This window comes from Tauraco erythrolophus, chromosome 21 (genome assembly GCF_009769465.1).
Source record: "Tauraco erythrolophus isolate bTauEry1 chromosome 21, bTauEry1.pri, whole genome shotgun sequence".
In the NCBI taxonomy this organism is placed as follows: Eukaryota; Metazoa; Chordata; class Aves; order Musophagiformes; family Musophagidae; genus Tauraco; species Tauraco erythrolophus.
The window spans coordinates 4311272-4325279 of record NC_141485.1 but is presented as its reverse complement, the minus strand read 5'-3'; the positions used below and the strand labels follow the sequence as shown (position 1 = coordinate 4325279).

The window sequence follows — 14008 nt, the reverse complement described above, 5'->3', positions numbered from 1 at the left end:
AGTGGATGCTGAAAGCTTTGTTGATATTTTGGACAGCTGTAACCAGCTGGAACACAAACTTTCAGTGACATGGCCTGATGACTTTAACCCATTTAATCAGGGCAGCTAAGCTAAAATAAAATGGACTATTTCACTGGTTCAGTTTTGAGCCTTTTGAAAACCATCGCTGTCCAAGTTTGCATGATGCTGCTCAAACTTGGCTCTAGACTTTTTACTGGATAAAAAAGGTCAAATGTGAGATATTTCTTCCTTTTGTGGAAAATTAAGGTCATCGTGATCCCAGTCCGCTGTCTTTTGTTTTAGAATCTCTAACTCACAAGAAACATTTCGCAGTGAAAAAAGTTAAGTTCTTGTCATGGAGAAAAGAAAGGCATTTCAATTCTGAAGACTACTAAATGAAGTACATTGTTTTGAAATAACAACATTCTGGATACATTTGAAGCTTTTGTATTGATTGTCAGTGTTACTGGAGGCTTCATCCCACAAGTTGGAGAAAGCTTCTTCTGGTCTCATGTGCTTTGCCTGATCTGTTTCCCTATGTGTAATCCCTAGGGTATAATGTGGTGGTTACTGCTTTTTATTTATTACTGTGTGTATATGCCTTCCCATAAAATAATAAGGCAGAAACATAGTTCATGGTGGAGAATATTTCTGAGTTTGTTCCAGTCACAAGGTCTTTACTTTTCTTACTCGGTTTTTCCCATGCTGTTGCATCTTGTTGCATAAAAAAAAGTTATCACATCAGAAGTTCTTTGAGTTTAAAAGAAAACTACTTTCTATATTCAACCTATTCAGGAAAACAAGAAGTCAGTATTTCTTCCCAAAATTAACAAAATAAGTTAAATGCTATGCAATTTCAGACTTTTAAAACTTTTTTTTATTCAGAGGACTTTGTAACGCGTTTCTGTAGCACTTTTCATTTCACTACCTGTGATGACCTAGTACTATAAATTATATTTTTAGTTTTCTATTTTATGTGCATATGTATAAAAAGAAATATTTGTTCTATGTACTTTTAAATTTCAATTAATACATTATTTGTCTTCAGTGTCATGGGTTTTCATCGTATATGTTTATTTGGTGCCTGTTTTAAAGGTGCTGTTTAGGAAAGACTCAGGTGAATTCTGTTCTGCGTTTGAATGATATGAATTCCATTGGATTCTTACAGCTAAGCCTGCTGTGGGCAAAATGATCCAAAAGAATTTCTTAACGCAGAAGAGAGCGTGAGAGAACTCTCCAGTGGAAAGGATAGTGCAAAGCTATTTGCAGGGATGGTGAACGTGGCTCTCGCTACCCAACTGGTCTTCTGTAGATGCCGTATCCTGTGTTTCCTACCATTTATGTCCTGGATGGATGGGATCAAACTGAAATCTTCAGTTATGTTTTTACACGGCATAGGAATTTGAGGGGAAGGACTTGTATGCATATCAATAGACCAATGTCATATCTGAGCATCGTTTGGCCTTCTTAGTAGGATATGTGAGGATGAGAAGAAAAATTCCTGTGGTCTTCGAATCTTTCATCTTTGCTGGTTAATTCTGCGTTGAAACTGCCAACAAAGAACATTGCCTTTGGACTATGCAGTTCCGTTTGGATTCTTCCGAGTGCCAGTTTTTGTATGAAAAAAAAAATACCTCTTCACATATACTCAGGAACCAGAATAAACTAGCCTGGGCTGTACTCTGCGTTGCTATGGGTAGACTTGTCGCTGAAAACAAGATGACATATCTGTGCTGTACTCAGGTCACTCTGTAGGTGTAGCCATGAAACAGGGAAACCACAAAAAACCGTAAGGGATGTGTTATGCCAATGTCCAGGTCTAAAACTGTATGATAAAACAGGAGGAAGCTGGGGGGCTGTTTCTAAAAGTTCTTCACTAAGAAAATGACTTTTGTGGCCATAGAGGCCCTGCCAGATCACACCTGTCTCCTATATCAAGGTTCTTATCTAGAATGCTATGAATAATGACTAGAGCAGATAATTCTGTACGTTTTATACAATGTTTATTTAAATATAAAGAAATAAAACTTGTAATTCAATAAACATTCTGTCCTGTGCTTTTATTTTATTGCTGTAGGAGTTATACAAAGCAAGGAAAAAAGGATTTTGGCTTAGTCTTGAATAATGAAGACATCACTTTTCAAAGGATATAATTTGGGGCTTATCTAGACAATTAATCTTTCAGTAAATAGCTAATTATTGTATCTTTATGCAAAGTTTTTCGTATTTTTTCTGTCCCCAATTATTGTCAAATATGTTTAAAACAACTTTAGGAAATTAAATAAATTCACATTTTCTTCTCTTTTTCAGCTACTATGATAGGCTGTCTCTACAAATACAGAACAAGTCAGTCTCAAAATTCTGAGAAGCCTCCCCATCTGGAATTCTTCTTAATTTCCATTCCGAAATACTCAGGTATGATTTGTGCATTGCTCTTCATCAAAACCTGAGTAATTACCTAATCTTGCCTTCTTCATCGATAACTTTTGGTGTACAACAGTTGATTAAAATTTTATTTGGAAAATGTTGTAAGCAGTAGGTGGATACACCTAGAAAGTTACCAAGCTATAAACTTCTCTGGTCTCCACTGCAATAGAGATTTTCTTCAAAAATGTCCATAGGATAAGCACATCTATTTCCTGAAGCTGACTATTGCTTCAGTATATTTCTGACTACTGGATACTTTCTAAATTAGAAATTTTGCCTTTAAATTAATGTAAAATCAGAAATAGCTTGAATTAATCTTGTAATACTTTAAATTTAAAAAGCTTTACATTTCATTTTAGTGTATTTTTCTCAGAAATAATGTTTTTAGCTTATTTTATATCTTCACAAGTATAAAAAGAAAACCAAAACAAACCCTAAGGCTTCTACTTCAGTGCAGTATGGGTGAGTCACATATGCAGATAATACAAAGGAATTTTAACATACATACCCTCTCTGTTTCTCTCCCCCTGGCTTTTCCTTTGTCTTGTATTTTGTATGGTTACCTGAAGAACTAGTTGCAAGGATCACCTCATTTCAAAAAGTGTTAGTTGTTGGAGGTTTGGGGTTATAAAGTAGAAATGCTGTAATTTTTTAATATAATGTAGTTTTGTGAATTATCATCTTTCTATAAGATGCTGGATAATAAATTTTATAGCCACTAACCCATATGTGGTACATAGTTTAATAACTTTATATAGTGTGAGCTAACAAACTTAATAAAAATATTTGTTCTTTGCATCTACAAGTAAACAGTAGTCATAATTAGCATTGTGACAGCATGTGTCATCTTAAAAGTGCTCAGCAATGTTAATTAGATTACAATTTAAAGTTAGATTCTGCTCTTTTTCCATGAATTACTACTGAATGATACTGGATTTCACAGAGAAGAAATCCGCTTTTTGTAGGGAAAATATGTAATAAGCTCTTAAGTGGTGTTCTGGTGTAAGACTGAGGATCTGATGTGTTTTGCAGTGAGTTTTGTTTTTACTGTTTTTACAAAAGCTTGTTTCTTTTCATAATATGCAGCTTCATTAATAAATGTTGGATAGACTGTACAGTCCCCTTTATATGCAATTACTTCTCCATCGAGAGTCAAAAACAGAGGATCACCATTGTGCAGTGGCTGCCAGTCTTGATCCTTAGAGAAAGAAAATAAATAGAATATATTTACTTTCAAGGTTTTGTACATTTTATGTGATTTCTGAGTTCATGGCCAATATTCTCTGCAGTTTATGGCAAAAGCTTTAAAAATCATTCCTTTAAATCTTCAGTATGTAATTTCAGGTTTTTGGCCCTTGTTTTCAGGCTTGTATAGAGTTCACTGGTCAAGGTGAACTCAAAGGAAACTGCATATGCTCACAATTGGCTAAAACCAGACCCTCATTTTAGAATTCAAAATTAGATTTACAATTTAAAATATAAGATATCCTATTGTCTTTTTCTTTTCAGTTTTAGGTTCAAAAGTGATTTTAGATTCAGTGATTCCTAATTAGGTTACTGAAATACTGTGTGACCTTAGTGACAGAACTTACCATAGGGAAGTTCTAAAGTATTCAACAAACACATTAGCAATATTGTCATTTTAAATATTTACTAGTAAAATATACTACAACGTAGCAGAAGCAACACAGGAATACTTGCAAAATGTCATAAATGGAAACTGGTTTAGAATTTACCTGCAGTTTAGGGTGAATAATGCCAATAACTTCATCATTCTTATTCCTGGGATAATCTACTTTCTCCATTATTTTAAAAACCTCAATTGTACAGGGTGGAAATTCCTTTCCTAGAAAGAATAAATGTAATTTAATGTCAAAATGAACAAATGCCTGTTAAAAAGAACAATGCTTTATTAATTCTCTTCAGAGTGGCTTAAATCAGTAGGTTGCACCTCGTCAAAGGTCACATGCTAGTAATTAGCTCATGTATCATAAAAATGTCTAGCTCCAGATCTTTTTGTCCCCTCAAAGCAAGTTGCAGAAAGATTGTCCAGTCATGTGTTGTAGCATATGAAGCCCAGATCGAAATGTTGTGCTTAAGTGTGACTTTTCACTGAATGCTTACAAAGATACATTTTGTAGATGAAGAAATCATTGACAGGCCTGTGTTTGATGGTATCACTGGTATTTAATCTTTACCATTCCAGCACAATAATGGAGACTGTGACATGCACAACTATATTCTTTTCCTTCTACTTCTAAAAAATGCCAGCTGACAAAATGTACTCTCAAAGTACTTCCAACACCTGTTTTTGACAGTATGAATTTTAGATAGTACACAGGTATACCAAACCCTTACAAAATGCATTGACTTGAATTTTAGACAGCAATGCACAGAAGGCATGTAAATCAAACACTTCTTTCTTAGTAATTTATGTATGTTCTCCATGTACTTACTACTATACAAGTGTCGTCAGCTACTATTTCAGATTCTCAAAGCCAACTGTAAGATTAAGATCAAGTATACTTAGTGAATTTTCAGAAAGAGGAAATATCCTTGAGGAGTTATACAGGAATTCTTCTGACTTTCTGACACCACACTTGGGTGGTCTGGAGAACAGCCATCCACTCCATATTACCTATTTAATTGTAAAATATTGTAGCCTAGCCTATTTTTTTTTTAAATACTCTTATGAAATAGTCCACTGACATGACACAGGGGCTATATTCTTCCTTTACTTACTCTACCTTCATTAAAAAGTTGCACAAAATCAAGCCCGTGTTTGACAATCTTCCGCATTTTGTCCAACGTATCAGCTCTAACAACACCTTGTGGCTGTGGACCCACCTCCACACCTGTTTGCAGAGGAGGGAGATTATTAATATACCCATAATTGTATCACATGCTTAGATTATACAGCAAAAATACACAACTGATTGGGTCTGTGGTTTATGTTTAAGAGGAATTTTAAAGTACAGATTTTATAAGGCAAGCAGAAAATTAGCTCACCAGTCAGCATCAGTTAAAGAACCATATGCACATTTTTGAGTGTGCTACTAGAGTAAGAGAAAGGGTCACTGTATATATTCATTTCTCATATTCTTTTCCTCATTCTATCTTTCCATGCTGCATTTTACAGAACTCAGTTTAATATGAAAAGCAAACTAATGATTTTTTTTTTCCTGTGGTTATGGTTTTGATTCCAGAAATGAAAAAGTTTACAAGTTCCATGCAGAATATCATTTCCCCCTTCCTTTATCACTTCATCTCTTTTCCCATTCTTGGCTAACAACCAACGTTTCAGCCAAGGCTTATTTAGAGGAAGTAAACTTTTCTTTTCTGAAGCTGTTATTTCTTCCTTATCCTCATATATTATAAATATTTTCTGCAAACAGCGGATTAACTGAGTTTAAGAATTTCCAACTGGCTTCTGTATTTTGTAAGCCAAATATAAATCAGGATGCTTCAGAAGAAGAGATAATGATCATTTGATTTGGTAAATATCTTCTCAAACAAATAGCTACCGGTGATCCGAACGCTGTTTAATGTAATGAAATCAACAGATCTGGAAAAAAGCATATTTTTAAATAACTTATGGTGGGTTAAAACGGTCTTTATTTTTCATATTTACCAACTGGATGCTTTGCTACAGATCGAGTTGTTGCATACTTCAAGCTAGGATGTTCAATCAGCAAAACAGGACAGTGTTCTGGAGCCAAAGCGTTCTGTGGAGATTGTTTAAAAATGTCTTTGTTATGCAAATATTTTAAAATGTTGTGCCACAAAAGATTACTGATGCAGAAGTGATTTACACAATGTCTTCAATATGTTGCCTTTATTTCATGGCCCTCAAAGAAATGGGACATCTTTAGAAAATGTACAAAGCTCTATTTGTTGGTGTCCTTTCCATTAACTCATGCCAGGCATGCTCCACTGAACGCTGCTGTCTCCTAATGTAATTGAACACAGTTCTAGTCTCAAATTTCTAACAGGAAGAAAATCTGCTCGGTGTTCCAAAACTTAGAATCAAAATATCATAAAAGCAGATTTCAAGTATTTTTTCTGTTAGACTTAGATTCTCTTATGGGGACAGATTATGAATTAAGCCTTATTTTTAACCTTTTTTTTGACAAAAGAACTTATTTCGGGCCTCTTTCCTGATGACTGCCTACCATTGCTCTTCATATAATTTTAGTCATAAGCTTTCCATATGTTCAAATATTTTACAAACATTTAAATGGGATACATGTAATACAAAAAAAAAAAAATCAAATGTTAAAATATACCTTGTTTCTAAGGAAAAAAAAATTAAAATTCCACACCTTTGGCCTAACCTCAATTCCATCAGTCATTGTCTAGTACTTCAACCAGGTTGTGCTTAAGGCAGCGCTTTTCAAACCTCACTCTACCAATAGATATCAGCTTCAGGAACAGCAGAATCAAACAGCTTCTAAAGACATCACTATTCCTACAAATTAAATACGGATGAAGGGAACACTTGTCACCACCTAATTCCATTATTTGTTCTGTGTCTTTATTTCATAAAATTAATGTTTAACTATTTAGCGTGTGTGACCCAAATTATGCAAGTTCCTGACAGATCAATGTGAAAGGAGATTAAATTGCATTCATTCTCATAGATGTTATTCTAAGCATTTCTCCTTGCCCATCAGTCTTGCTAACACTTACTTTAATGCATGAAGATTATAATGAGTTCAAATCTGCATTACCTGATATTATAATCAAATTATTAATTATCTCTGATTTAAAAAAAATCCTATGAGTGATTAAATATTTTAAACAGTTTTGCAGAATAAAAACTAGTATATTTAAAGAAACTACAAAATAATATTTAGTAATACAACATTACAACTAAGAATCCATTTTAATAGTTTATTTAAATTAGTTTTACCTTGATATAGTGAAACATTTGAATTGTAAAGTCATCCCTGGAGTTTTCAAGAATAAGGGTACCACCCATGTTAGAAGTGGTGTTGTGAAGGTCAAAAATAAGGTCATACGCATCATCACTACCTTTTGGACCAAATATATGATTGATTTCCTGAGCCCTTCTCACTTCATATGGAATATCTTCCACCACTGTCCTGCTGTTAATATCAGTACAAAGAAATTAGTAAACTCATTCCATGGCTTTACAGTCAACAAAATAGTATACCCTTTTCTTTTTACTTTAATTCCATAATCGATTGGAGTTTAAATCACCTGTTTAATTACCAAACTGTTAAAACTTGATGAATTTATGCTTGAAAAAAGCAAGTATGATTGTTAAACAGGTCTTAGTATTACGTATCTTGTGCAGAAGGGAGGAATTTTTCAATCTGATTTTAGCTGGAGGCTATTTACTTCTCTCGTTTCTTTACATCCTAAAATTTCCCCCTATGCAGAAAACTAACTCAAAATTGGTCAACAAGTTAAATTCCAAGACTGGATCCACCTCCTACTGAAGATGGTATGCAGGTATTGGTCCATATCCTTTTACTTTGGACATGAGTCACAAGGTCTTTTGTAACTTGCTTTATTTCTTGTTTTCATACTCCCATCAGACTTTTACAGTCTATTGTTTTGAGCCCTCCTGACTCCCAAAGCTCATAGAAGATTTTGCTACTTCAAATCTATTCCTCTGAAGTTTTAGTACTTGTAATCTCAGCAGACTATGTCTGTAGTACACTTAAAAAAAAAAAAAAAAAAAAAAAAATGGTCCTAGCCTAAAGAAGGGTCGGAGATCTGCTTCCTGTCTGTATAAGGGCCCTACAGGAAACTGATGTATGACACAAAGACATCGATCTTATGTGTTAACAGCGTACAAAGCTGCTGTACATTCAGGCTTGACAGCAAATCAGGTTTTGAGGACAGCCTTGGGGTACTACCCAAGTACAACACAGAAACACCCAGCATCTTTTTGCACTAAATTCAGGGTTTTTTCTCAATATGGCTCAAGCTTGGTAATATATTAATTTTGTAAGATCTACTAGTATTAAGTTGTGCAAAGAAAGGCTTGTTAAATACCAACAAAACACCTTACTAACTGCATGGATGTTTAAGCATCAGAAGAGGTTGCTGAGGAAAATCATGGGATCACATCTCCTGACATAAGCTGCTAGGAACATCTACATGCAGTTATCTATTGATGGAACGTGAGGTGGATTAGAATTTTTACTTGAGCCCCTCAAGCTCCTTTTTGTTACGATTCTGTATATCACATAATCTGCCTTTGTATTCTTTAGTTCTGTCTTTGAAATTCAAGGTTTCTTCACATAAGACTGTTAAATTAGTGCTTATTGAAGCCAATGGGACTTATACCATTACTTTCAGTAGGATCAAGATTTCACTCGTTTTTCTTATTTTGTGAAATAATTTGTAATCTTGAAGGGTCTACACTTAAAGGGATCAGGTGAAGGTATTCAATACATTCAGTAGTGTTATAATAGGACTGGGCAACTTAATAGGATTTACTGAGGAATATTAGTTAAAAAATGAAGACAACACACGTGTCTTAATCTGCTATTTTTTCAAGTGTCCAATGTTCAAAGCAGCTGAAAACAAACAAAACCACTTTTTTTTTTTCATATATTTGTCCTAAGTAAGCAATCAAAAGAATGTCCTCAACACTTAGGTATTAAGAAGTCTGTTTATATATAATAAACAACAAAATTCTCAGATGAAAAGACGTGCAGGGTAAGAATAATGCTTGCAAAACATACGTGATACATATTTCTTTAAGTGATATTCACCTTTACCATTAAGACCTTTCTGAAACAGAATTACCTGTTTAGCCTGCAACTATACCAAGCACAAGAATGTTTGTACAGCAAAGTGAACCTCTGGAACAGATGTCTTAAAAGCAGAGAAACATAAAATCCCACTAAAAATGTAAAATCAGTTACTATTTTACAGCTATTATAGATGATATTTCTTCTAAAATAATGAGTCAGTTAAATTATTGAGACTTTTTGGCTATAATTTTGCCATAGAATACATTATTTCTAACTTTTGAGTTTTCATCTTTTACTGTATATAACTGAAATTAAATACACTTCCCTGATTTGTATGCTATTCTTTCAGATACTCAGATGTCCACCTTTAAATTGCTTTTATCTGCTATCTCCCTGTAAGTATTAATTCTATTCAGAAGAGCTCCAAAGCTGAATTGCACAAGAAGACGTGAGAAATAATGACTTTGCAACTCAGAACACTTAAATTTACCCAAGTTCAGCTAATCTAACGCTAATTTAAAAGGCTGTGTTTAAGAGTATGTGTTGTTTTGAAACTCATTCTACTAGCAATAGTTTTAAAATGAATCTGTTAACACTTATGCAACTTGTTCTTTTTGGGTTAAAGGTCAATAATTTCAGTTATGTGACTGCAAAGTTAAAATAGTAGTGGAACTAGTGTTAACATTTTAATCTGGAAAGGAAGCTCCTTACAATTTTAAAAACAGAAAATTAAAACAACAGAATGTACAACTGTTCTTACCCAAGATTATCAGGGTCAAAAACACGGTTCAGATCACAGTCAATATATCTAGTACACTTCTTCACGGCTCTTGGGTTGGTAAGAAATGGTTTCACTTCCATTCCTGTTCTTTGAATCTCAGCTCCATTCTCTTGCCAGTGCTTGACCAAAAATACCCCTGATAACTCATTGCCATGAGTTCCCCCGAAGATAGCAACCCGTCTTACCGGAGGTTTATCAACAACAGAAGAGGAAGTCATGCTTTTCAGCAGCTCTAAGAATTGCTGAAAGCAAAACAGAAAATAATGATAAAGTAAAACTTTTGTCTCCGGAAAAAAAAAAATATTATTTTTACTCTTTTTAATGGGAAATTCTTTAAGGCTGTTTAGGTCAGATGTGAATGAAAGTGAATTAATGTTTCTCTCTCAGTTTTAGACTCCCGATGGGAGGCGGGGAGTTGCTAACCGGATACTCCTCCCTCCCGAGGAGCCCTCCCCTTCATTTACCATGTTTAGTAATATCTCAAAGTCTGTTAATGGTATTGTTACACAGTTCAAAAGTTAACTTCTCCAGGCAATCTCTATTAATATATGATACATAAGTAAATCTTGTACTAATGGCAGTATGAAAAAGACTTTTTTAATGTAAACTTTAAGAATGCAATTAAATATCTCTGACATTTTTGCATTGCAAACTAAGTGTAACAAGTATATTCATGTATGTTTTAAGTTACATGAACATTAGAGAATACAAGGGCATTTAAATGATTTAAAGTCAGCAAAACCAGTAAAATATGAATCATATCTTGGCTCTGGATCAACATATAATGCTGAAACATCAAGTACTTTCATCTAAAAAAAACCAAGAACAGCTGAGTTCCTCAAAGCATGTTGTTGCTTGTATGACCTTTTTTGTTTTATATCTGAAGAACAGTGATTAGAAGGAACACCAGCTGAAATTAAAGTGCAATTTATCCACAACTGACTGACTTAGTATTCCTGGCTCTAGTTCTATCTGGGGTTCTGCTAACACAGATCTCTAAAACATTGAAACAACTTTGCCAGTGACGACCCTGAAAGCTTCTGCAATCTCTTATTAAAAAGGAAACAGATATAGACCACAATGGGACAATAGTTGTATTCTCCTCAAAAAAAAAACCCTTAGTCAACAACTTGACTTCTTCCATTTCCAAAAGCATTCACATAGGCTTCTGAAACTTAAGCCAAAGAATAGCCATAACTTCCATCACGAGGAGCAAAACATTTAGAATAAAAGGTCTTAAGAAGAGAAAATAAGTTTTACTGCTGCAAATGACAGAAGTATTTGCAATTACTATCTGGCACACCATATAAATATAAAAAATGTTACATTGCAAGGGAATAAAGAATGTTTATTGAACAATTCCTTTTCATTAAGATTATACTCCAGAGACTGAGAGAATTTGGCTAGTACCTGGGAGGGCTGATAGACTGTAGGTTTACAAAAAGAAAGCTAAACATAGGACTTATCTAGGCAAAGGCTTCCAGGAATGTATTTCCTACAAAAGTCGCTCTCTGTGTTTCAGCTTGTGCATACAGATTTGCTGAACCGTACAGCGAGTTAATACTGAGACTGTTTACTTAAACACTCACTTGTATTACTGCTGCACTTAGGAGCTGTCAGATATTTAATCATAGTAAGTAATTTATTAAACAAAGCAGCAAAGCTGTGTTTCACAGCACTGGACAGTCTGTACTGTCCTTTGACCCCGGTCTCTTCAGCAGTGGTGCCAAAATGGCTATTTACACCCCGCCTGAAAAAATGACTCATGCTCTGGATCTCGGTTTGCTGAATTTAAACACCACAGCAGTTTAATGCGCAAGCAGCAAAATGCAAACACGCAATGCCAGTATATATAGTTTTTTCCAGCTGGTGGTACTGTAATGGGTGTAATTCCTTGCAAAAGGCTGAGTGAAACACAGAGATCGTTTGTGCACTTACCTCATTTAACATGCAAGAAGTTTGTCCCCTAAGAAGAGCTTTTTTAGGACAGATACAGCGCATTTCCAAACATGAGTTTAGGAACTAAAGCCACGGAGGCTTCTTTTATACCCTTAGAGCACATTAACTTCCAAACAACTTTTAACTCCTGGTCTCCCAGGACATAAGCACCCGCAAATTTGTGGCACAAATGCAGACACTCGAAGAGCTTTCACTCTTCTGAATTAACCACCAGGATCGACCCCTTATTCCCGTGCTTCACCAATGCTTACACTTTGAAAAATTCTGTAGGATCATGTTTAGTTTATTAAGAATTCAGATTGGCTTTATGTATTACACAGAAACACCTGTTAGCACATCTGAAAGCTTAGGACGCGTGCCATGAGCTGAAAAACATACGCAACAATAAAACGCAGGTGAAGTCTAGCTGTTAAAGCCACAAAGGTATAAAAAAGCAGCGCAGCGCGGCTCATCAAAGCCTCCCAAGGCTGAAGAAAAGCGATTACAAACAAAGGACAGGCTTCAGTCCCGCCTAGTGCTGAAATTTCACACACGATCCAGCCAGAACGCACATGGCTGAGAACAGCAGCGTGTAAAACTCAGATTAGGGGTTGAAGAGAAAAACAGCGTGAAGAATGGAAACATTTTTATTGATTCTCATGTTCGTGTTCTCGTATTTGCGCAGACTCAGCTCCCGCCCGGGGCCCTGCGGAGGGCGCGGCGCGCCCCTTCCCGCCCTGAGACTCGCGCACGCAGGCGCGAGCGCGCCGGCCGTGGGCCCGTTGTTTTTGGCGGGCTTCACCTCAGCGGCGTCCTCCGCGCTCTGGCGAGGGGCTGCCGTCACGCGCGGCTGCTGTGTGAGGCGCTGTGGCGGCTCACCTGGTATTTCCTCTTTTCCATCCTTCGCTTAACTGTTTTTCTGTAGCTTTACCTCGGGTTTTGGTTCCTTATATTCGAGAGAGGGCAGAAAGCAAAATAAGACTGTCCGAAATCCCGTGCCACGCCAGAAGTGGCTTCCTAAATTGAAATGTCCAGTTTATGGGGTTTTATGTTCCAGGCATGTCGCTGGTGGCTGTCAGGCTCAGTAGTGCTGGCAGTACAGTTAAATGGTGTAACAGCAATGGCTAGAAGCCGCTCTAATATTGTCACAGAGGTAACTGAGGTATCTCTCAGAAATAGAGAGTAAAATGATCGATTAGCCTTGCTGTGGTAGGTGCTCATGCTTAATTCTTACCAACGTGTTTAACAGCTGCGTGTGGTTAACTGCCAGATCAAATTCGATGCAGAGGTAATGTCTTACATCGTTTATATGCACAAGAAGCTGGTATTGTTCACATGCCACTAAAAGCGATATGCACCAGTAACTAACTTTGACAGAGCAGCAACTAATGCTGTACAACGGTCTGGGTAGTATCCTTAATGTGTGCAGTAATATACAGACATTTACCATAGAAGGAGATTAATCAGAAAGCAAATACAGCAAACTATCTGTACCCAATATGCTAATATAGACTTTTTCTGCTCATAATATTTGGCTGATAATAATGTTTTTTTGGTGTATGAAGTATTTTGTATATAAGGAAATTGGCTAAAGGTTTTAGGTCTGTACCATAGAACCATAGAATCGTAGAATGGTTTGGGTTGGAAGGGACCTCAAAGATCATCTAGTTCCAACCCCCCTGCCATGGGCAGGGAAATCCTCCACTACACCAGGTTGCCCAAAGCCCCATCCAACCTGGCCTTGAACACCTCCAAGGATGGGGCATCCACAACTTCTCTGGGCAACCTGTGCCAGTACCTCACCACCCTCAATGTAAAGAATTTCTTTCTTACATCTAACCTAAATCTGCCCTCTTTCAGTTTAAATCCATTGCGTACAGAAAATGACATAATAACAGTTTAAATCCATAATGGACAGAAAATAAGTTTATTTTTCTGAAGTGTGACACTGTCTTTTAACAATAGTTAAATCAGTTTTTTACTCAGAGCCATGAACCTTGCCATGGCATTTTGCAGCAATATGTAAGTATGCATTTTCTATTAGTATTCTATTGTGAGGAATTAAAAAATAATCATTGTATTTGAATACATACTTTTAAATTCAGACGTTAATTCAGTATTTTTATAG

General features: G+C 35.8%; 1 protein-coding gene across 1 annotated transcript; it reads right to left on the bottom strand.

The window, feature by feature from the left end:
- Positions 1-3412: 3412 nt before the first annotated feature.
- Positions 3413-11892, bottom strand: ASPA (aspartoacylase). The gene is made up of 7 exons (XM_009977534.2): positions 11881-11892; positions 9922-10184; positions 7340-7535; positions 6059-6152; positions 5175-5282; positions 4164-4273; positions 3413-3625 (listed from the first exon to the last, which is right to left on the bottom strand). The coding sequence occupies exons 1-7, from the start codon at positions 11890-11892 to the stop codon at positions 3413-3415; spliced, it is 996 nt and encodes a 331-aa protein (XP_009975836.2).
- Between the last annotated feature and the right edge of the window lie 2116 nt (positions 11893-14008).

Bases quoted from the DNA above. Each gene is read 5' to 3' on its own strand.
- ASPA (XM_009977534.2), bottom strand. The intron at 5,283-6,058 runs GTAAATATGAAA...CTCTGCAAACAG, and splicing joins TGTAGCAAAGCATCCAGTTG to GTGTGGAGGTGGGTCCACAG. The intron at 3,626-4,163 runs GTAAATTCTAAA...TCTTTCTCTAAG, and splicing joins TTATTCACCCTAAACTGCAG to GATCAAGACTGGCAGCCACT.